This window comes from Mytilus californianus, unplaced genomic scaffold, assembly GCF_021869535.1.
Source record: "Mytilus californianus isolate M0D057914Y unplaced genomic scaffold, xbMytCali1.0.p SCAF_22, whole genome shotgun sequence".
Classification (NCBI taxonomy): Eukaryota; Metazoa; Mollusca; class Bivalvia; order Mytilida; family Mytilidae; genus Mytilus; species Mytilus californianus.
In genome coordinates this window covers 3,591,392-3,617,942 of record NW_026262671.1, presented here as the reverse complement: position 1 = coordinate 3,617,942, position 26,551 = coordinate 3,591,392, and the positions used below count along the sequence as shown (strand labels likewise).

At 31.3% G+C, this 26,551-nt stretch overlaps 1 protein-coding gene across 9 annotated transcripts in view; it reads left to right on the top strand.

The window, feature by feature from the left end:
• The first annotated feature begins 534 nt into the window (after positions 1 to 534).
• The window catches only part of LOC127732121 (baculoviral IAP repeat-containing protein 7-like), a 135,234-nt gene continuing 109,217 nt past the window's right edge, over positions 535 to 26,551 (top strand). For 4 of the 9 annotated variants that reach the window (XM_052241181.1, XM_052241180.1, XM_052241183.1 and 1 more), the window contains exon 1: positions 26,371 to 26,413. Coding sequence is in view for 5 of the 9 variants with exons in the window: in XM_052241185.1 (XP_052097145.1) it covers positions 3,446 to 4,579 (1,134 nt within the window). In the remaining 4 variants the exon portion in view is untranslated. Of the gene's footprint in view, positions 791 to 3,017; positions 4,580 to 26,370; positions 26,414 to 26,551 lie in introns of those variants that run through there. The other 5 variants (XM_052241188.1, XM_052241187.1, XM_052241186.1 and 2 more) reach the window with 5 other exon arrangements.

The window sequence follows — 26,551 nt, the reverse complement described above, 5'->3', positions numbered from 1 at the left end:
GAAAATCTGGATTCAGAATATTCTTTTTTGTCATCTGCTTGACCACAATATCCCCCCCCCCCCCCATCAAATTGGGGATCTGAATACTTTTTTAGGAAAAAACAAAAACACCCCCACCCCCTTTTGAAGTTAAATGGACATTCCCTTATGATATACATGTATGAAGTTGTTTATTTTTTTTAAATTTTGTATTTGTTTCATTTATAATCTATCTATCAAGTTATTACTTCCCTCTGTATTGTTCTTTATATTTTTTAATTGTTTATTGTTATTATTCCGTGTTGCCCCTTGTGACCATTGTGGGCACTTTACTTTGGAAAAAAATCTATTCTATGATCTACAATATTCTATTCTTTAATATTCTATAACATATTTTTTTATCTATTCCATTCCATTCTGTTCTATGCTATTCTATTCTATTCTTAAAACAGTATCCAATCAGATTACTTATTGGTGACACACAAACACGTGAAACGTTGTTTGTAAACAAACACCCTATTCTATAAACATAACCACGTGTTCATCTTACTTTAATATTGTGTAAAACATGTAAAAGACCATCTTACGTTGATATTGTGTACAAGACTTAGGCCATTAAGCATTATTAAAAGTCGGAATATACAAAATAAATACAAACATAAACTCCGACGAGCTTTAAAACAGACATATATATTTGCGGTATTTTCATGTGATTATGATGAGTCATTTTTCTAAAAATAGATATTCAATGATCTATATATTTAAAACAAACGTCGTATGACTCAACTATATTTTAACGGGAAACTGCAAGGTAAGCATGCGATACACTCTTATCTTATTTCCTTAATTATTTAAAAGTTTTAATATTTTACAACTAATTTATATCATGTAATAACAACAGTTTATCTATATTATATTTTGTCTTTCTTTATTTTTTCATTTATTATGTATACTTAATGAGTTGTTTCATCGATTGAGAAATATAAAAACCTTATAAAATCACGCATAAGTTATAAACGATACCCCCTTTAAAAATAGTGATAAGAGAAATAGGGGAAAAAACTTAAGTAAGAAGAAAAAATTGATAATAAACTTTTGGTTTAAACAATATTTTATTCGATAAGTCAAATCATGCTATATAATATAATACAGTATAAACAATGGGATCCAGAAACAAGCAACACTGCTTGTTCTAATCTGTCTCCAAAATAATAAACTTTTGATATTGAACGTTTTATATTTACCGAGAGTCATTTAAAACCAGTTCACCATTCTCCTTGTCGGATTTACTAAGTTGATTAATAAATGTTGGTCTTGTAACTATTATTTTTCCTGTTGGTAAATTTTATGAACTTCGAATAAATTCAATTAAACCTTATATAATATCCTTTTTAAGATAATTCAATGTAAATTAAATATGTAAATTTCAATTCTATACATCAAAGTTACAAAAAGTAATGAATGAAATGCAGCTATGTTCTATGTTTGGTGTTTCTGAGCTTTACCTTTTTCTGTATGATTGACTGTAACAACAAAATTAGAACTACGCATACGTACAGTGTGCAACGCTTAAAAAAAACACTTGATTGGAATATGTTAAGGTCTAAAACCAAGTTTTGGGATCCCAAAAATGTAAAAAGAAAAAAAAGTCCAATTAAATTCAATATAAATCAAATTATTGATCATGACTAATTAATACGGGATTCAATATAGTTTTTTTTGTAAAATCTTAATATTTTGGCTGTGGCAAGTCTGTTTCTATTACTGTATCTCCTACATCTACATTTACATGTACATAACATAATTACAGAAATTTTGCATAGTTCCAAGTATTGTATAATTTGTGTTTGATCATTAAATATAAGCTTTATTTTTAGTATCTTTCTGAAAGTTGTGCAACCTTTCGATAACAAATTTTGTTTTGATATGTGAGATAAATTTACATTTTTCAACGTGGAACTATTGTAAAGGCCATGAATTTATTTAACGAAATCTTTTGGCATAGTTCCAAGTATTGTATAATTTGTGTTTGATCATTAAATATAAGCTTTATTTTTAGTATCTTTCTGAAAGTTGTGCAACCTTTCGATAACAAATTTTATTTTGATATGTGAGATAAATTTACATTTTTCAACGTGGAACTATTGTAAAGGCCATGCATTTATTTAACGAAATCTTTTGGCTATTACTCTGTGTTTAAAACGAAATTTGAAATAGAACATAAATTGTGGGTTCTAAGACAATGAAAATTGCATTTCATAAAGAATGTGCATACGAAGCGATTCTCTGAGTTTACCCTCAAATCGTTAAGAAACAAGCGGTTGGTGGATGGACCCTTTTCTTTTCCATTTCTTGGGGGATTAATTTGTTGTCAAATATTTTTTAATTTCTTAACTTTTTTCATGCTGTCTTGGGCAAAGTTATTTATTTTTAGCTCTTACAAGGCCAGAATAATCGTTTTTAAAATCCTCCTACCCTCACCAATCCCCAGAAAATAACATGGTCGTCCTCTTACACTTTTATTAATCGTACACTTTATTTCATCTCTTTATATTAAACTTAACTTAGTAGTAGTATTATGCAATTTTGACAAAAAAAAAAAAAAAAAAACAACATTAAAACGTATGCAAAGTGGGCATATAATTTTCTATATTCAGTGGACCGTGAAATTGGAGTCAAAACTCTCATTTGGCATTAAAATTAGAAAGATCATATCATAGGGAACATGCGTACTAAGTTTCAAGTTGATTGGACTTCAACTTCATCAAAAACTACCTTGACCAAAACTTTAACCTGAAGCGGGACAGACGGACGGATGGACGAACGGACGAACGAACGAACGGGCGCACAGACCGAAAACATAATGCCCCTCTACTATCGTAAGTGGGGCATACAAAAGCAGAAGAAGAGGGATTGATTAGCTAGTGTGGCTTATTTTTTTTTTTCATATTAATCATATACAGGGGTTATAGCTCTCTTTAATTGACATAATGAATGCTATATTTTGCTACTTGAATTTTCTTATCTTTCTTTTCTAGATTTATTTGCCATTATGTGTTGTACAGAATCGTCAGATATTGTTTCACTAAGAAAACACCAAAGCAGAGACATTGATTCAACAATGTGCCAACCAAGATTATTCCAAAGATCATTTAGTGATCCTGGACAAGGGCCTCTCATGCTTTCTCGTTCTATACAAACTAATCCAACACCAGAAAGCACATGTTTACATACTACTGACGACACGCATAAAAATGATACGACAGGTGACACAAGCGATGAGAAAGGATATGAAAAAGTTTGCAATGGCCTGAAAGAACTTCAAGAAAAGCTCCAACAACTGACTTCAGCACTTAACCATTCTGGTCCAGCACAAATACCTGAAATTATGAATAGACTCAAAACATTCGCCAAAATCAAATAACACTCAACGAATTTAAGACTGACCATAGAAAAACTAGAAACAATGGCTGACAAAACAATGTCTTCGGATATGGAACACATTATAAATCACCATGAGTTTACGGCAATACGCTATGGTACTGCTTTAAAGAATATCGACACCGTCAGTAAAGTTCAAAATGAATCAAGCATACAAAAAGCTAAAGAAAGCTACAACGTACTTGGCGATTTATTGCGACTACGTAATTTCCCACAGTCTAAATCACAATTATGTCCATTGAGTTTAACAAATTATTTTGAGAGCATTTCAAGTGGTACACCAGTATCCCATGGCGAATCAATGTCAAATGAACTTCTTAGAGTGTCATCGTATAGCACTTTCCCACGAGACATTAATGTAAATCTAATTAAAATGGCTAAAACTGGTTTTTACTATATTGACGGAAGAAGAACAAAGTGCTTTTCTTGTGGAGTTACACATGACAAATGGAAATCAGGAGACGATCCTGTCGTTATACATAGAATGCTGTCACCATCATGTGCACTCGTAACCGAAAATGAACCAACACTCTCATCGTCTGCACATCAGGAAGAACGGGCAACTGTTGTTTCGAACAATACTGGTACAACTATTGATACAAGAACTATTACAAGACAAGATTTGAATCAGTCAGAAAATGCATCTTCATCTGAACCAATTTTGCAATTAAGTTTATCTCCAAATGGTGCCAGCAACAATTTGCAGGAAAGACTGGAACTATATTCATCAACTAGCAGAGACAGAACTAGCTCTGCAACAGGGAATGAGAATAGTCAAGAAACGCAAACATCCATTGAAAACAATAATGCTACTGGTACCAGTTCATGCCAGCATAACACCGAATTCGAATCACTTGGAATACACCTTGAAAAGCCCAAGTATCCAAACTATGCCTGCTTGACTGTTAGGATAAGTTCCTTTGAAGGCTGGCCATCATATTTAGACCAATCACCACGTCAGATGGCTATGGCTGGTTTTCTGTTTGCTGGTTACCATGATTATACAAGATGCTTTTTCTGTGGTGGTGGTTTAAGAAACTGGGAAGCAGGTGACGATCCGTGGGTTGAACATGCCAGATGGTTTCCAAAATGTACTTTTCTGAAACAGAACAAAGGAGAAAGGTTCATCAACGCCGTTCAGAAAAGACAAGCAGAAATAGTAAGTACAATGTTGAACAAAATTCAATTAACCCGAATTTACATCGCCAAATCAAGTAGAGTAAATGCTACTTATTATCTAATGCATGTTATATTCACTACATGTCCTATTAAAGCAAAAATATGGAGAAAAAAACGATAATAATATTATCAAGATAAATATGATAACAATGATACCAAAACTTGCCAAAAGATGATTTCAATGAAAAACGAATTTTCTTATCCGTTTACATGCAAAACAAATAATACAGTTTTCAAAAGTAAATACCAAATTTCGATAATAACATCCCCCAACCCATCCAACTCCTAAGAAAAAAACCCAAAACAAACAAAAACCCAAACCTGAATTATGTTTTAGTAATTAGTAAAAACTTATTGAGTAAAAAATGGGAACCGATATGTGGTAGAAAGATGGTGTTTGTTGTTCCGATTACATGGTTGATTTCTGTATATCCTAGTAGTTAGATTGATTTACAAAGAACACAAACAATCATTATACTAGTTTGCATACACAAATCAGCCGTTTTTGAGTTCTCACTTGGCATACATTAACATTTTTAAAATGAACGTTTTTCTGTTTTAGGACCGAGAAACCAAAGCAACAAATGAAAATACCCAAGAGATAACACCGAGAGCTCAAACTTCTTCCTTGGCTGTTAATAACAGTACTACTACATGAGTATAGCGCAGAATGACATATTACAAACTGTTGCAGCTCGAAGTGTCATTGAAATGGGATATACAGATCAACAGGTTTTAAATGTTTTTCAGCATCTCACGACTTCTGGAAAAGGTATGAACTATTGCCATTCTTTTACACATGTAAACATGATACAAAAGATATGAATTGCAGATAAAAGTCATTATGCTAGAAAATTTGTGATTTCTTTTTATTTATATTTAAATCTTCTTTAACTCGGATAAAGTCCAAATTAAAAAAAAAAAACATGATATTAAAACGTCCTTTTAGAAAGACCTTAATCAGATATGCCAAAGACCAAAACGTTTGCAGGTCAGTTGTAAACATTAATCAAAAGTGGGTATCAAACCAATCAAAAACAACCCAAAACACGGAAGGCCATTCAATATGAGTGGCATCCTCTGAATTTATGACATGAAAGTTTACATTCAGAAAGCAATATTAGTATGGCACTGTCTAATATTACGCTGAAACCGTAACAATAACGAAAAAGTAATATTACGTTAAAGACCAATTGCCAGAATGCAAGGTCGGGTTAGGAACCGATTAATTACGGACGTAAGAACACTATTTGTGTCTACGGCTACATTGCGTTATTGTAATCGTAGCTGGTGCCTATTAGTATAGTAGCAAAAGTAGAAAGCATCTATATCTTGCTAGTACAAAATGCTGGCTGTGTTGCAAAAGGATTATTGGAAACTGACAAGTCAACTTCAAACAAGCTTCAAGATTCAACCGTGCACCTGCATCGATAAGTTAACAAAAGACTTAATTTCTCATCTGATGAATCATTGAAATTGCTATGGGATTAGTGCATATTGTCTTGGATGTAATCCAGGATTACAAATATTAGATTGCACGCATAAAGTATGCACTATTATATTATATTATATTTACTTAATCATTTTAGATATGAACAGCATTTCAGCAACAGACGTAATGCACGTTTTACTAGATGATGTTGCTCATCCTCAACAACAAGGAGTCAAAGCAGAAGTGACTCCACGCATCGATAACACGAACAGTGCAGGTGACCATAAATCAGAAAGTACCAGTACTGAATGTAGTGACAAAGATAACACATTAAATAACCAAAATTTACTGTTTGACGGTATGCTTTCTATTCTATTTCTCTTAACCTTTGTAAACAATTTAATAGCCAAAGCAAAGATATGAAAACTATGACAGATACGCAGTGCGCAGTGCACATTGCGCATGTTTCTGTAATACTATTCACCAAGTAAGCTCGAAACCATTAGTTGAAGCAGTTCAATACATCTAGTATGTATTTAAGTATGGAATCATAAAACCCAAATTGTCTTAAACATTACAGCACTGAGCATCTAAAGTCAGCTTTCATCCGGTAATTGTATAACAATATATTTTATTAGCACCAATTAACCAAAGTCAACTTATATTTTTGGTACAAGTAAATAAGCTTTAATACAATTTTAGAAAATACAATTTGACATTGACTTTTTAGATTTATTTATCTGTTAAAATAAAATAAACTTGCAATAAGAAAAGACAAGATTGCATTTTATACCAGTACAGAGTCTCTATTTTTATGTCTTTGCGCTTTCTTAAAATGCAAAACTAATTCACGGCTGTTATAGAGAGACAGAGATACTACAAATAATCAGCGTACGAACTTTAACACTAAAATAATCTGTTTCTCTATGGTAAATGTTAAATGTATTTCATATTGCAGATACTGAAAATCTTATTAAGGAAAACAGACAGTTGAGGGACCAGCGACTCTGTAAAGTGTGTTTAGATCTAGAAGCCTCCATTGCTTTTCTACCATGCGGACATATTGTTTGTTGTATTGACTGCGCTCCTGCCATGAGAAAATGTCCCGTATGTAGGACATATGTCAAAGGAACTGTAAAAACTTATCTCGCTTAAGTTATATTTCGGTGGATCTATAAATCAAATGATTTAGATGACCACCAAATCATCCTGCCATGAGAAAATGTCCCGTATGCAGGACGTACGTCAAAGGAACTGTAAAATCTTATCTCGCATAAGTTATATTTCTGTGGATCCATGAATCAAATGTTTTAGATGACCCAAAATCATCCTGCCATGCGAAAATGTCCTGTATGCAGGAATTGCGTCAAAGGAACTGTAAAATCTTTTATTGCATAAGTTATATTTCGGTGGACCCATAAATCAAATGATTTCGAGAACCACCAAATCACGTGCAATAATCAATGTTTGACATACTAAGAATTTTCACATCAATAAATTAACTGACTAATAAAAACATTGTTTCCACATAAGATGTGACTTTATTTTATCAATTTTACTCTTTGTGTTCCAATTATAGTCGAGTCAAAGTCTTTCAGAATTTTGTTTTTTTTTTGTTGAAATTGTTTGCCTTGCTTGTTCATTTTGTTGTTATCTTGTTAACCATAATTAGGTGAACTTTTGTTATTTTTTATTTTAAGGTTGACTTTTTAGTTACATTGCTAGGGCATAATATTATGATATTTGAAAATGTAATTATTTAATGAGTTTTGTTACTTTTGTTGGTTATAACTCGGGTAGGATACACAATAATATTTTTTTTATATGTTCATAACTTGTGATTCACTTTATACATGGTCACCTGACATAACCGCACGAGAAAAGTGCACGTGCTGATTTTTTTAATGATATTTTCTTTACCATTGTTTTATATTTATATCTGTTTATATTGTAATTTCTTTCAGGATTTTTTTTTATTGTTCATATTTTTATATCCACTTGCTGAACATTTCTTAATGTTATTGTTTTTTATTTCTGTTATTTTAGTTAATTAGATTCGCAACTGTGTTCACCAAGTTACATTAATCCATTGTTAATACAACATTAAATTATTATTCAAAAGACTCAACTTTCGATTATTTTTAACCATAAGGGTTTGCATGGATAACGTTTTATGATCATCCCTGGATTTTTCCCGTCCAGCGGTGCATGTAAAACCCTTGCTAAAGTGGAGGCTGTGTGGGATGTATAAATTCGCAGCCACGTCCGGTCAGAACGATTACGTTAAATTGAATGCCTTATGAAGGGAGAAGACCTCTCTTTCTGTATTCTAAAGAACCATTGTATTACCTTCGAGGGGTCTTTAGGTTGCCTGATGTAAGGCAATATTTCTGTCCCTATTCTATAATATCCCTTTTTCAATTACAGTCAACATTATCAGCGCGTCATCCGATCGAGCTACTATACAGATTCGTAGAATAGTTGCCACTGGAGGTTAAGCAACAACAACCAAGCAATAAATCGATTATTTTATTGTTTATGATATGATATTAAAGGAGTATTGGTTTTGGTACATATATTATTGTTTGAACTTCGTTTTAATGTTACAGTAACAATATAATTTGATGCATTTTACAATCACGACCAAATTAACACATGTCTTGTTTCGTTTTTATTATCATATTTTAGTTATTATCATTAGAACATAGTTGATATATTTGTTACTATCATTACTACATACATGTAGTTTATGGATTTGTTATTATCGTTAGTACATAGTTTAAAGATTTGTTATAATCGTTTGTACAAAAATGTACATAGCTGATGTATTTCTCAATATCGTTAGTACATTAGTACAAAGTTGATAGATTTGTTATTATTATTAGTACATTAGTACATTGTTGATATATTCGTTATTATCGTTAGTACATATTTGATATATTTGTTATTATCGTTAGTACATATTTGATAGATTTGCTATTATCGTTAGTACATATTTGATAGATTTGTTATTATCGTTAGTACAATATTTGATAGATTTGTTATTATCGTTAGTACATATTTGATAGATTTGTTATTATCGTTAGTACATATTTGATAGATTTGTTATTATCGTAAGTACATATTTGATAGATTTGTTATTATCGTTAGTACATATTTGATAAATTTGTTATTATCGTTAGTACATATTTGATAGATTTGTTATTATCGTTAGTACATATTTGATACGTTTGTTTACTATTTTTCGTTATTTGAAACTACATACTACCTCAAATAAACCAACTGTTGTCTTATGGAAATATCTGTGATATCTGTTCTAACTTTATTATTGTTATAACTAAAATCGTTTTATTTTTTTAATGCGTTTTAGTTTTATTTTCCGAATGTAGGTTATACATCACAATGTCTTTAAGCAAGAGAATGCATTACTCGCTTGACAACAATGATTATACCCTCGCACTAAAAGGGGTCTATTGTTTTACATCTGTCTGTTTGTCCTCTCGTCTGTCTGTCCATATGCAATCTGTCCTTTCGTCTTATACTCGCATGACTGTGTTCATCAATTTGACCGTTCGTCCATAAAAAAAAGGGGCTGTTGCATTTTTCTCAACAACCGCATATTTGAGCTTTTTATGCGACCGCAAAATTTTTGCGGCCATATAATGGTAAGGCGATGTCGACGTCGTCTTCGTCGTCGTCCGAAGACATTTGGTTTACAGACAATAACTTATGTATAAGTGTATGGATCTCTATGAAATTTTACCACAAGGTTTCATACCACAAAAAAAAGTTTGGGATTGATTTTTCGGGTTATTGTCCTTACTGTTTAGGAATTAGGGGCCAATGTGAGCCAAAACAAACATGTTTCTTGTTTCAGGACAATTATCTGTGTATAAGTAAGTGGATCTCTTTGAAATTGTACCACAAGGTTCCATACCTTAAAAGAAAGGTTGGAATTGATTTTGGGGGTTGAGGGGCCTCCAAACAATAATTTTCTAATACTTTGTATAAATTTATTATTTCTTAACCAATTTCAATGGGATTTAATTCTTAGGAATCTTAAATATGCTGACTCTAACCGTGTATTTAGATTTTGGATTTTGGGTCTCGTTTTTATCGATTATCCATTGAGGTCCAAAAGGTCCAAAATTTAAATTTCATTTTAACAAAAATTGATTTTTTTGGATTCTTTGATATTCTAAATCTAAACATGTATTTAGATTTTGGATATTGGACCATAATAGGTAAATGGCCAATTTCAATTTTGTAAGTTATTAGGCCACATTCATAATTCCGCCAACTGTTCAGGGTTAGACCTCTGCGACCGCATCAAACTGCGCCCCGAGGAGCATTTTATTTATATTTGGTACCAAGCTTGATATTAGTAAGCGATGCTATGCGCCAGAGTTGTCTACCCTTACATACATTTGGGATTAAAAAAAAACATATTTATGAAATCACAATTATTCGAAAACAATACAGATAGGGAAGGATTATTCGACCAACAGTATTGTACGTGCAATGATATAATTCTATGTTTGAATAGTCTACAAATTGTTTTGAAACATTACTTCTTCTTGACTTTTCAAAAACATAATTATTTACTTTGAAGCTTGTTATCAAATTAATTAAACCGAATTATTTCAAATATAATATAGTAAAATATTATAATAGTAAAATATTATTATTATAGTAAAATATTATTGTAGTAAAATATTATTTTCAAAATATTAGTAGTATTGGGTATATCTTTGAAACTTTTCTGACAGTCTTTCGCTGCAATGATATTAGTAGTATTGGGTATATCTTTGAAACTTTTCTGACAGTCTTTCGCTGCAATGATATTAAGCAATGATATTAAGCAATACAAAGTTTATTTGCATATAACCTTAAATGGACTCAAGTACAACTACACATTTAAAATATTTAAAACAGATTATGTGATTATGATTGTTCATGTCCTAACAGGGTCATGAATTATTTAAAGGAAAATAGTATTTTTGAAGTAAAAAAATGATGTCGATTTTATCATTATCTGAAAAACAACGTTGTCATTATAAGAAGAAACAAATTGACGCGCACACCCTTGTTTCTTGAATTACTACCGTCATAAGGTATTCTTAAACAAAACGTTTGAAATTCCAACAATTTAACACACACTAGAGAGCACAACACCGGAAGGGTCTTATTATAAATACAACTACAGCAGTTAATCGATGTTAAAAACTCGTAAATCGATGTTGAACAAAATCCGAATTAAACTCCAAACAGAGAGAGAGAGAGAGAGAGAGAGAGAGAGAGAGAGAGAGAGAGAGAGAGAGAGAGAGAGAGAGAGAGAGAGAGAGAGAGAGAGAGAGAGAGAGAGAGAGAGAGAGAGAGAGAGAGAGAGACCAGGGGCGTCTATAGGTCGAAATAGGACACAATAGGTACAAATATATCCCATCAATTAACTCATACGTGATGCTTACCTTACCATCAATTAACTCATACGTGATGCTTACCTAAATGCATGCGATTTCAATCTTTTACTGCCGACAGAAAAGTCTTCTTTAAAGACATTTTGGGGAACATCTAAACGTGCCTACTTTATGTCGTTCCTTATAGATATTTTGGGAAGTTTTTGTATCCGACATACACAACACTGATTATCATCTTCCTTTTTTTATGTTAACAACAAAAAAAGTTGGACGGATTAGCTATTATCTCTAAATTCATCTCTTTTTGAATGTGTGTTGGTATATTAGTCCTAAGTATGAAATCGTCCAAATTAGAATTGCATATTGTAATTCTTAACTGTTTCCCAAAATTAATCGCCCTGAAGATCACAAAAAACATTTTATTAAAATTAAATATGTCAATAAAGGTTTTGATTTTGTAAATATTGTCGGTCTTTTTAATGATCATTCTGTTAAAGAACAAATTCCTGGCTATTTTGATAATACTGAACTCCCTCTTGTTTGTTATGTTTACAAAAAATCTACCAGGAAATATGTGTTTAATTACAGCGAAGTGTGTAAAGATGTAAATATCAGTGTCAATACACCAACGTCATGAAATTGCAGTAATACCGAATACATTTATCGCCCCCGTTCCCATGTTATAACAGGAGACTTTAACATCGTTCGTAACCGAGAGTTGAAATAATTCCTCAGTAAAGAACCTAAATATCGTCCCCCGTCAATTAATAATTGGAATGAGTGTCGTAACATCATCCACGACTCACTCCGTACTTACTGCTCTAAATGGATAAAACGAGAAAAAGATGACAAGATATCCTTAGATTCTTTTTTTTAATTCAGTAATGAACATAGTCGATATACGTATACAACATTTTAAAGAACATTTTACTCCTTACAACAACCATAATAGCCCTATTTCTCGTATCAAACATAAGCTAAAAGAACTCGCCAAGGAATTTGTTTTTGTCCCGGCTGATAAGGCTGCTAACAATATCATTATTGTTTGACGTAAATTTTATATTGAGGTTTTGCAAAAGGAAATCACGAATTCACCAACATTCAAACTGACTCCATTTTCGGAAAATGACATCTGTAACAAACATTAACTTTTAGCTACCTCTTTACAAGCAGAACCAAAATACAATGAAAGTTCCAACTATATGTACTGGCTTCCGAAGCTGCACAAAACTCCTTATAAACATAGATTTATTTCGTCTTCAAGCCATTGTTCCACTACTAAAATATCTATTCTACTTACTAGTACACTTGGTACAATCAAAAACCTGGTAATAAATTGTTCAAATAAGGCCCTTTGAAACTAGTGGAATTAATTACTTTTGGAGTGTCAAAAATTCGTTGGAAGTACTTGATAAATTGCATGCTTATATTGGTGATTTCGAATCTGTTCCAAGTTTTGATTTTTCTACCATATATACCACTTTCCCTTTATAATCTTACTAAGAAAAAAATCACACACCTCATTAAATGGGCATTTAAAAAGTCAGAATGCGAATACATATGTTCAAACTCTTTTATGTCATTTTTTAGTAACACCAAACAAAAGATCTATGTCAATCGGACCTGCTTTGATACTATAACTGTCCTTGAATTTGTACTATGAATTACAATTTATGACTAAAATCAGCAAAAACCTATCAAAACAACATTTGATTCAAATATTTAATAATAGTTTTAGATATTTGAATGATATATTGACTCTCAATAATGACGACTACAGTATGTACACTAGAGAGATTTATCCTGCCGAACTGACTTTAAATAAAGTTAATACTAACAATGAACACTGCCCTTTCCTCGATCTTGATATCTATATCTTTAACGGGAAGCTTAATACCAAAATTTATGATAAAAGAGATGATTTTTCATTTCCTATTGTTAATTATCCATGTTTAGATGGTGAAGTTCCCTTGTCAACATTTTATAGTGTTTATATATCTCAACTTGTTCGATTCGCTCGTATACGTAACAACGCATTTGATTTTAACGAAAGAAATATCTGTATTACTGAAAAATTATTACACCAGGGTTTTCGATATCACAAACTAGTCAAAACATTTACTAAATTTTATCACCGATACAAGGACATCATTCGTAAATATAAATCAACATGCAAAAAAAGACATCTTATACGTTCAGGTATTTCACATCCAATCTTTTATGTATATAACAACATATTTGATTTTAGCGAAAGAAATCTCTGTATTACTGAAAAATTATTACACCAGGTTTTTCGATATCACAAACTAGTCAAAACATTTACTAAATTTTATCACCGGTACAAGGACATCATTCGTAAATATAAATCAACATGCAAAAAAAGACATCTAATACGTTCAGGTATTTCACATCCAATCTTTTATGGTAATATTCTTTAAAAAGCAACAAAAATGTCGGCATTCACCTCGAAAGATAACCAAACCTTTAAACAGACTTATTAAGAAGGGATATAGTTACGATACTGTTGTCAGGTCATTAAAGGTGGTATATTTTGGTATTAATATTGATTCACTCATAGGGTCTTTGCATCGGAAATAAATATATTTATTCTAAAACCAGTTGTTGGCATGACACGGGTTATGTTCTTCTTATATATTTTATGATGGTATGATACTAAACCCTAACGGGAGGCATTGTGCTTGATTTTCATATGATGAAGACATAATCTTCCGATCAGTTTAATTGAGGTCTGGAGCTGGCATGTCAGTAACTGCTAGTGGTCCTTTGTTAATTTATGTATCATTGTCATTTTGCTTAGTTTCTTTTGTTACCTATTCTGACATCGCACTCGGACTTCTTTTGAACTGAGTTTTGCTGTGCGTATTACTGTGTGTTTGTTTTTTCTACATTGGCTAGAGGTATAGGGGGAGGGTTGAGATCTCACTAAACATGTTTAAACCCGCTGCATTTTTGCGACTGTCTCAAGTCAGGAGCTTCTGGCCTTTGTTAGTCTTGTATGTTTTTTTTTAAATTTTAGTTCATTTATATGTTTAGGAGTTTAGCATGGCGTCCATTTTCACTGAACTAATACACATTTTTATTTAGGGGCCAGCTGAGGCCCACCTCCGGGTGCGGGATTTTCTCGCTGTGTTGAAGACCCATTGGTGGCCTTCGTCTGTTGACTGCTCTTTGGTCGGGTTGTTGTCTCTTTGACATATTCCCCATTTCCATTCTCAATTTTAGTTCTTAGATTAACTGTGTATACCAAGTCTTTATGTTTGGCAACCGAATCCATCTTAGGTCAACTATTGCTGAGGCAGTGGCGACGTAAGCTTCAGACATGACAAATATCACTGATACTGATTTCGTGTCAGTAGGTATCACCAGACAAGTAGTCTGTGTTGACATGATATATCATTGATTAGTTCATTTTCTGTAAATATACTGTGTATTTATGTTGAATTATTCAACACATTAATGTTTTTCTACCCAAGGCACAAATAGCCTCAGTCGTATTTGGCACACATTTTCGGAATTTTTGGTTTGCTATTCTCTTCAATTCGATCGAATTATAGTTGATCTATGAAATTTTTTATTCGTCTTATAGCAAAAAAAAAAAAACAAAAAAAAAAAAAACGCACGTCTGACGTACCTAATTGTAATGTAAAACAAGGAGATGTGGTATGACTGCCAAGGAGACAATTATCCACCAGAGACTAAATGAATTATATACATTGTAGGTCACTATACGATCTTCATTAGTACCATACAATATAGTAGGCTATATAAGGCACCAAAAGACTCAAATTGAAGATCTAAGAGTACTCGCAGTTACTGACAGCTGATTCAAAGTAAAAGAACAACGAATTCATTCATCACGTTTTCCGAGACTTAAGTATCAATCAGTATACTTTCTGGTATATTATTTTTTCATTACAGAATACGGCTTTATATGAGTTGCAACAATCAATTTGCAATCAGATTTCTCAAATGACCATTTAATTGAATAAAAATATTTTTGTTTGATAGGTTAGGAAGTGTAGTGCAGCGAGTCTAAAAGTTATTACTGTAGACCGAAATGAAAGAACCATAAGCACATAAATGCTCTAAAAAATTAAAAGAATATGTTTCGCTCTAAAAATTGTTACTATTATTTACTTTCATTTGCTTTATTACACAAATGAATGATACATATAAGCACACTGGTTAAAGGCACCGAACAATTTGTTATATAACACTACCAGAGGCCGTGATAAAACGATATTAACTTTTGTGTTTAGTTTAGCATACATAGTCGGGGCATTCAGATGTTTAAAGGAGGCCTAATACTGAGATATACTTACCCTTCCGGAGCAACTGAGATCAACCTAGTTTTGGTGGGGTTCGTTTTCTCAGTCTTTAGTTTTCCATGTAGTGTTTGTGTACTGTTGTTTGTCTGTTATAGTTTTATATTCTGAACACTGAATGATGGATATACTGTTTATAATTGGGTTAATATATACATATATAATAGAAAAACCCAGGATATGAGGTATCCATCCATGACACAAAATTAGTACATGCACAGCAAAAAAAAAACCACACATAAAGCAAAGGAACAGCGCTTTTATTGCTGTTCTTCATCTCAATGCTTACCTTATTGCTGTTCTTCAAGCAATTTCCTTAATTTCTGTTTGAACCTTCAACAGCGTCTTAATGTTAATATGAAAAAAATCAGTAAATGTTAATATGAAAGAATTTCAGTAAATGTTAATATGAACCGGTTTCAGTATAGGAATACAGTTATTTAATAGTTCAAAATAAACATCAATGTTAGATGAACAGCACCGGATGTGTAATTCCTTACGATAGCATATATTTTTGAAAAGAAGGTAAAAAAAAAACAAACCTCAGAACTGGATATTTTTTTGTAATAATCTTCATGCACTTTGTGGTCAGTTTAAAATCGGCAATATAATATCAGGCATAAGATATAAAAAAAGAAATGCATTCCTTGCTTTTGATGTGGTTGAAATCTATCAACCGATTGGATAGACTATAAGTGAACTAAAAATAAAAATAATATAGCTAAAACTTAGTTTGAAAAGAAGAAAGAAATGTGAGAATGTATATAATCTTTGACCTGTTTTGCTGATAAAACATGCTTTGATCATTAATTTATTCATTCATATATCATAATTTTCGTGAAAGGAACTATTCAAGTCATTACGGGTCTCACGGTTTAGTTTTATGCTACCTGTTAGCAAAACACTATGATGTTTAGCCTAAACGCTTAGACTTGTGTCTATGATCTTATGGTATTGGTCAAAGTTACTTAAAAAAGGATGTACAACATAATCATCTTTCACATAAGTGTAAACAACTAAAAAAGAGATATTGTACAATATGAAAACAGATTGATATATCCGATTCGTGTTGCTAAGTCTTTAGTTTTTTATATTGTGTTTTTTATACTGTTGCTTGTCTCTTGGTAATTAACTTTTTTGCCATGGCATTGTCGGTTTAATTTCGACTATTGAGTCTGAATGTCCCTTTGGTATTTTTCTCCTCTCTTTTGATGAAAATTGATATGCCATTGAAATTTAAAAAATATATATATATAATTGAGAAATCGCATTTTGAAATAACACAAATAGTACCAATTTTTCTGCATCAGATTCGCATTTTGACAAAAAATATCTCTTCAGTGATGCTTGAGGTCAACGCATATGAAAATCCAAAACAAAATATTCATAAATTGAAAGGCTAATAAATACGAGAAAAAGTATAGTTAAAGCATAGCGCATAGAAACTTAGCTATCAACAACACTTTTTTGGCTTGTGTATGTTACATGTAAAAGGTAACATGCAAGTAAAAATTAATCAGCAAAATTGCACTCGTGTCACGTTTAGCGTTATATTGATGAAACAAAACACAAGTAAACTTTCATTTCGGCCATTGCAAATTATAACACTGTATAAACAATAACTTTATAGTACATGGCCACATTAATGACATTTCATGTTGACTACTCAGGTTAGGATACACTAAATAAAAAATAAACAAAAGCAATAATTGACATGTGTGTTTTTAAATAAAGCTAATGTATACTACAATTTATATTTGACACACTCCTACCTTCACAAATATCTCCTCCGTATCTAACAAACCATGAACAATTATATGATTCAATGACACATTCCCCACAGTTGAGGCAACCCCTACAGAACAGTCCCTAACCTTTTCTTCTTTTATTATAATTAGTTTTATATTCCTATATACCATTAATAAAGTAAAGAAATATAAAAAGTTTGATAGAGTGTAAAGTTAAAGCAATGACAATGGAACAAAGGGTCAATAACTTGTAAGAAAAGAAATTCAAAAAGTCTAAGAAAAGTTTTGGACGCGTTAGTATAACAGGTACCCAATAATCAAAAGGTTGGAACGGCAAACATTTTTAAGTACGACCTTACCAAGTTGGCATTTGAAATTTTCAAATTTTATACAAAATTCAATATAATCAAACACAACAAAGCGTACCAAAATGTTTAAGACAATTATAGGCAATTACATAACATAAATATATTGCTAGCATGCTGCCTGACAAATTGCATATAGATCATCTCCTACTTATTGTATATACGTAGCCATCATTGCACACAAAAGATTATACCAGACAAGTTACATCTAGAAACTATGTGTAAAGACGAAGGATAAAGCGATTGCTCAAATTTCCCCGGACGACACAATCAATAAAACACTGTGACCTTTCTCAAATGTATAACGTTATTGATGGAGTGTCAAAATATATTCACTACTTCTAGACATTACCAATTTAAAACCTAAAAGAGATCGCCCCAGTTTTTGGTTTGGTTTGTGTTGGTCAGTCATAATTTAGTTTTCTCTGTATTGTTTTGTGACCTTTCGTTTTTTGCCATGGCATTGTCAGTTTGTTTCAACTTATGAGTTTCGAATCTCATCTTAGTATCTTTTATTAATCCATCCCAATTTTCAATGCAAACACAGTGTTTTGTACACTTTCCTTCTAAACAAGGAATTATTTGAATTACATATTCCAGAAATTTAAAATTAAACAACATATATATACATAAAAACTCCCCCAAAAATGATAAATGTTCGGTGTATTATTGAACTGTTGATAATTCTCCCTTACAACAAATTAGACAACAGTTAAGTAGTATAAAGACATATGAATATATTTAGGATGATTAGGTTAAAGTAAAAAAAAAATCTTTTCAAAACACAACATCCAATAAGGATTCGCAATGATGACAACTTAGCGGCATATATTTTATGATATTTTATGATATTTTTGTAGTTTATTTCGCATATTTGTAAGCTGGTAACGCGTTGATATGTACACCATTACATCCTTTTTATTATCTATATAGTTATTAATATCATCTTTATATTTCAGTATATCGCAAGACGCCGTACAGAAAACAAGTTGTTATTTTGCAATTCTCCATACATTTTTGATAGCGAACTTCAGTAATTATATACATGATAACTTGTATGTGTTGATCATAAAAGCGGGACTATTTGGTAGAGTTCCCAACTTAACAATTATCGAATTAAAAGTGTCTGTGTATGATTTCTATCAACAGCTATGAGTGTGCCGTCTAAATATGAATTGACATGCTATAGGGGTAAACAAAAGGAATCTCACAACATTTAGGATAAGCGGCTATCAAAATGTCATCTTCTTTTATTTCCATGTTCCGAATCGCTTGTAATCTTTCCGCAATCTTTGAATTGTCTCCCAAAATTGCCATAAAGGGGTGTAGTGCTATTTTGTCCACACATGGATTATCGATCTCGAAGTCACCGTTCTTATACTGGTACCTCGGAACAGTAAACAGTTCACCCCTTCTGTCTGAGCTCATTATCCTGTTAAAGAAACGAATAATCATATTGCATGTTTCGTGAGTTACAAATATTGCTAAATGGTGGATCAGGAAGATCACATTATAAAAAAAGATACAAAAGAAGCAATGGCAAAACATATTGTAAAATGGAAAAGTTGTACTTATTGTCAATTGCAAAAATTTAATCTCACGGTGTGATGATTCATCGACAGGAAAACAACACGAAATACTAATCCCACAAACGTGTCTATCCTGAAATAAATCGCGAAATTGTTCAGAAAGTGTAAGTAGTTCCTGCTCCACTAGGGTCTGAAAAAAATCGCAAAATTTAAACTTCTAGAAAATACCCCGCTTTATAGTAAGTCGAACACAAACAATAGCATGACTGAAATAAAACAGATAAAAAGAGAAACAACAGTCCACTCAACATATAACTAAAACTAAAGTAACAACGGACTCCATCAAGGACATGGTTGAACTCAAATGTTCTGGAAGTGCAAGTTGTTCCTGCTCCACTAGGGTCTAATGATACGATATTAAGGATCTACAATTTAATTTTTATTGGGGCGGGGCTAGGATGAAAAATTGCATTTTATTTTAGTTGTTATCTCTGTCCGGCTATTTATTTTTCACTCTATTCGGTCCTGACTTTTTTTTATTAGTTTATACTGACTTTTTTTTAACATAAATTGTCATCCTGCCTTTTGTTTTGCCAAGTAGTTTCAGAAGAGAAGAAGTATGTAAAAGTTAACAATCGTCGTAACAGGATCCTGTCCTCAAGCACCTATGACATAAACTAATTATTTCAGTGTTTTGACTTCCCACTAAAATGTTATAACTTGACGTATAAATAATCGGTTTGTCAATCGCCTTTATCCTGTTAAGTCAATAAAACATGTTACATAAATGTAAATGAAACAACAATCTCTTAGCTCTAGTTTTGTTAACAAACTGTATTACAAACTGGGTCATTCAACTGTGTAACATTTATACACACACACACATATATATATATATATATATATAAAATTGAGAATGGAAATGGGGAATATGTCAAACCCGACCAAAGAGCAGATAACAGCAGAAAGCCACCAATGGGTCTTCAACGCAGCGAGAAAATCCTCTTTTTAAATAAAGAGGTTTCAATAAAGAGGCTGCTTATTTATAATTACGTAATATACATGGTATAGATGCACAGTTTCCCAAAGCAAGTGTAGCGTGTATTGAAAATTACTAATACGTAATAAAACTAGGTTATACGGTATGGGGTTTTCTCATGATGAAGCTGTATGGTTGACATGTAGGTGTTAACTTCATATTCTATATTCCAAGGATATGCGCTTCTTATTCACGACCACCTTGATAGAGAGTTGGTGTTAAACGAGTGAACTATTCAATCAAAGTGTCCCAGGGTGAAGTTGGAATCAACTCTTCGAAAGTGTTACAGACTCCTCCATGATTTGATTGATCACTTATTGGAACATCTGTGTCTCAGATGACCACTGAATTTGACATGTAGAATCCGCAATCCGGTCCTCCTTTCCTAGTTATTTTAAATCACCGAATAATCGCACCAGTTCAAAGGGGAGACGGGGATCGTACCCCTTTGATCGCTAAAGTTTTTAGAAAAATCATGTTCTTTCGATATATTTTGATTTTAAGTATACTATCATCTAATTTGGTTTTCAATAATTGGGAATTACCCCTTTAGAAATCCCCGGATCCACCCATGACAAGGGATATCCCTTGTAAAATGTTGTAAAATAGGAATTAAGTACCCTTTAAGGCCATCTGAGTTAACCACGGGTTTAAGACGGAGTTTTTGTGTATTCAAATGTCCGATTGATAGTTTTTTTTTGTATCGTGTTTTTTCGTCGGTTCATCTTTCTTCTTTTGGTATAGAATTGAGGAGATGTTGTATGATTTGCAATGAGATATATATCAATCAGAGTTCAAATGGAATGGTAGTAAGGAATACATATAAACCACTGTATGGCCTTCAACAATGAGAACAGACCATACTGTTTGTCGGCTATGTAAAGGCCCCGACTTGAAAAGTGTGAAACAATTGAATCGAGAGCTGTTTTTCTTTGACCTGTGGCTTTTTTCAAAGTAAATTCCTATCTTTTTTAGATTTCGAAATTTTATTTAAAAAAGAAACCTTAGAATTAAAAGACTATTTTGACTTTGTTAGCAAAATGTTGACAATTACTTAGTTTATATGACGAAAATTTCAATACTAACAAAAAAAAAAGAGTTGAAATTAAAGTTGTAAATTAAACTTGGAGATATCAAAACGTTTACTTTAAATAAATCTTTATTTGAAAGAATTTTCGACTAATTTGAGGGCCTCAGGAAAGATTTGTTTATTGTAACTAACTGAGTTTACCCTCTTTAAATAAAGAATTTATTATTATTATTATTATTATTATTATTATTAATAACGAATTTAACAAAGTTTCTTATTAACGTTAAACTTAAAAAAAATATTGAAATTTTGTTTTGTTTTTACAAAAGCCAGGAAATTCTATGGTTATCAAAAATTTAAATTTTAAGATTTTTAAAGTCAACTTTTCGAAAATAAGAAAACAAAATGAATTTAAAATTTTTAGGAATAGACTACCTTAGCTGTATTTTGCAAAATTTACGGAATTTCGAAACCTCAATGTTCTTCAACTTCGTAATAAATTGGCCTTTTTAACTTTTTCGTTTCGAGAGTCAGTGATGAGCCTTATGTAGCCAAAACGCGTTTCTGTCGTTCAAATTTTGAATCCTGGTGTCTATGGTGAGATTATTTCTTTAGTGAAATTATTGAAATTTCAATTCGAGAAAAATTCGATGCAAATTTTGATATCCAAAATTACGACACCATCATATATGTATATATAGACATATAATAAGCACGGCTTAAAGGGAACATCAAAAAAAAAAAAAGAAATAGTAAAATCAAGAACAAATTACAAATTACAAATTAAAGTACAAAGTACAAATTAAATTTGCTAAATACATCTTAGAAGTTAACAAAACTGCATCAAATTTGGCAGTTTTGGGGGAATTGGGTATGATCCCATGTTCTGTTGATGCTATCAAACTGTGTGTAGGTTACTTGCATCATGTAGTCAATTCAAATCCAGATAATTTAATAAATATGATTTATTCATCAAGTGTTAATAATAACTTGATTTGTATAGAACGAAAATTAAATTGTTAATTGAAAAAGTTGGATTTAAACATGTCTGGGAAAATCAAAATTCACTTAGTAAAAATCGTTTAACTTTAGCTATAAATAAAAAACTGAAAAATGATTTCATAAAATTTTGGGAGAATTCCATTTCAAAAAGTGTTAATGATAAAAGAGAAAACAAATTAAGAACCTACAAGGATTTGAAGAAGAAATTTAATATGGAGAACTTTTTAAAATTAGATATAGACAGAGCTGATATTTCAAACTTTTAAGAATAAGGATAAGTAATAGTATCCTTATGATTGAAAAAGGCAGACAGTAAAAGATTGATTTAGAAAACAGATTATGCCCCCTTTGTAAATTTGAAATTGAAGATGAATTACACTTTACCATAAAATGTACCAAACTCAATGATTTGAGGTATAAATTTTTTCAGAATATTTCAGATATTTTACCATCTTTCAATAATCTTTCAGACATTGAAAAATTCTTTTTTATATTTCGAAGTAATGATTATGATGTAAGTAAATGTTGCATTAAAGGTATTAATGAGATGTAATAGTTCAGACGTTCACTAACTTAAGTTATTTTATGTTTATATTATATAAATTGTAATACTAGTATATAAAACTGTACCTCCTCAGTCAAATAGATAGAAGGGAAGAATAAAAATTCTCATTATACATATATATATATATATATATACCTTTTTTTTTATGTTCTGTATTGTTATATAATTGATTGTAATGATTAATGTTTGTTCTTTGTCTTTGTGTTGATGACAATCCAGATTTTGGATTTTATATCAATAAAATCTTTGACTTTGACTTTGACTTTGAAAAAATATTAAAATTTTTCAGTTAGCTAATTTCCTTTATCAGTAAGATGTCAAATGAATCTTATCTTGACAAATGGTAGTTAAACTGAAATAATAATCTTGACAGTTATACAAATTATCACGAATCAATACGCTGGTAAATAATTAAAGATACATGTATTTATTTTCTCATGCTTATTAATAGAGATGTCCAATTTTTTTAACATTAGTCACACTTTTCTTACGTACATGTAAAGACGATGGAACATTATTCACAGTGGATTATCTCCCATTAATCAGGTAAATCTCAACTGACAAACAAGTCAAATGTGCAATCACCTATTACATACTCTATAAGTTTATTTTTCATATCTTTGATACATGAGTAATGATGATTAATGCCGACAATCCAAACATCTTCACTCGTAATAATCAAGTGATTAAGAAACAACCCTAATAAAGAAAAAGAGAACTCATAGCAAACGGAGAAGAAAGACATGTTTGTTGATGTATTTATTCAGAATTAAATATTTTTGTTTTTCTGGACGTATGTAAGAGTTGTTTGAACCACAACGGATCTGAAGCGCATTTCCGCGTGTAATTCTTAAAATGTACACACAATGAACGCTGACACCCCCAAAAAAATGGATGTTAAATTCTCAAATATTAATTACAAACAAAAGTGAAAATTCTTTATAATAATATTTATACAAATGAAAGGGTAGGTTTGCCGAGGCCAGTGGGCGACGCGGTTTCTGATTGTGGACTCCAACGGAAAAGGCAATTGATTTAATAGAAAAGTACTTGTAATGAAAATATACTAGAAACGTTTGAATTTGTTCAAAGAATTAATATCAATTTTCCGACAATTTATGATTAGTACGCCACACATAATTTTACTTATATAAATAATTAATAGTTGGACTTTTCCCTTTTGGTTTCCGATCATATTTTATAAGGTCAGCATTTATAATGAACAATGTGCACACCTATTTATCGTAAATACACAAACATGTAGGCTAGGATCATGAAAATCTATTTATAAAAAGAAATCCTTTAGGAAATTTAAAAATGTATGTATCTATAAATATCGAGATCAACATACTTAGATTGTCGAATCGACACATATATCAATAGACTGTTATTTAGTGTCATAGGTATGTTAACATTTAGTCTAAACTAATGTCATATATGGAAATAAGTTATGGAACACATTTTTGAAAATTAATTGCTAAAAATCGTAATCCCGAACTAAATTTTGGTAGTAAGTAAGACAGGGACAGAAACTTAGCTTTATAAACAATCCATATATATATATATATATATATGCTGACTCTTCAAATGTAGCTATTATATATATGTTTAAAGGCAATATAAATTAGCATTCCTTCGCTGTCATGCGCAAGCCGTAATATAAAAAAGTTCTTACTTGCCATTTCTGATTCCTTTTAGATTTTCTACTGACAACATTCACAGCTAATAACCATAAGCAATGAACTATAATTAATTAGTTAGCAGAAAAATCTCACAAACAGGCTTTGAAAATTTGGTTGTAATGTTTGCTGACAAAATGTCGTATGTAAACTGAAATGGCTGTGAAATAAAATCTTTGCCATTTGTATAACACAAAAACTAACCTTATTCTCACAGAAATAAAGAAATGTACAATAATTAAACGTTCTGATTTCCAAAGCCATTTTACAACATTTTTTTAAGTTTACATACAACATTTAGGAAGCAAACTTTACAAACAATTAAGATCGGCAAATTAGTTACATGTCTTATTTCAAATGGGTTTATTGGTTTAAATGTACGAAATTTTGGAATATCGCCAGTTAAGCCGGTTTGTGTGATAAAAAAAAAGTTTTAGGGAAAAAAATTCATATACGACCTTTTGGAATATTTCTTATTGTATGTTAAGCAAATATCAAATGATATTAAGTGTATTCAAAGCTGCATTACTTTTTTGTATTTAAGTATTTATCATTATAAACAACAGTGTGTGCATATAATGGGTAAACGTGCTACATGTACCAACATTAAATACTGGAATATTTTCTTTATCAGAATGCTCTCCCGTGCAACTTTCAAATATTTGATAACTTCTTATTTTTTTTTAATTGGTGTAAGTTAAATGCGTGATTGCAAACTTATTTATACCCATTGGTGGCCTTCGGCTGCTATCTGCTCTTTGATCTGGTTGTTGTCTCTTTGACATATTCCCCATTTCCATTCTCAATTTTATGGTTTAAAAAGACATTTTAATTTTGATCCCGAAAACTGTGTAAACGGAAAGATAAATGACGGGGGGGGGGGGGGGTAGTTTTCTTGAGCTTTTGACAAAAACTGCATGAAATACACATTTTGTTTTAAAAAGATAGCAAAATGAATATACGTTTGTGCGACTATATTTATTTCAAACAATATGTCTTTGTCTTAAAGAGTTATTATTTCGTGACTTTTATCATTTACTCATTTGCGAAATTTGACTTTTGGTTCATAGCACTTTTAGTTTCATTTTTTTTTTGTTATGTCAGCGTTTAAAAAAATACACATGTCAGCATTTTAAAAAACTAAACAAAAACTTATACTTATCTTTTTTTTTATATATTGGTAATAATAAAATATAATTTCAATGGCAGAAATGAACCATGTATAAGTAAATCTTCAGATAGACAGATAGATATATATATAATATGTAATTACAAAATAGAAAATTCCGATATAATAATTAAATAAAGTCCTCGATCTAGTTGTGATTGGGTCAATTCAGTTGCAGATTCAGGATTTCAAACAGGGATGTGTGTGTAAGGGGGGCGGGGTTAGGGCGGGCCCTAAAACTAGGCAACGTTTGAAGTGGAACATATAAATAGTCTGCATCGATTTATATGGAGTTCATAAGGGGGTCTAGTCCCCCGCATCCCCACCAAATCCGCCTGTTTATACATCATAAGTTAGGCATTTAAATATAATCGATAGATCACGAGGCGTTTTGGATGAATCATCACTATTCTAGAGGATTCTAAAAATAAACATATAGATATAAACATGTAAACAGTATTACTCATTATAAGGGATACCCTGTAACAGCTAAGGTAAGCGTTTTTAAAATACAAATGTACTAAATCAGATAGTTAGAATAAATTATCAATAGTGTTTTTTTACATATTACTGATTTACATTAAAAATCATGTCATTTTTTCTCGATACTGAATGAAACAATTAAAAATCAT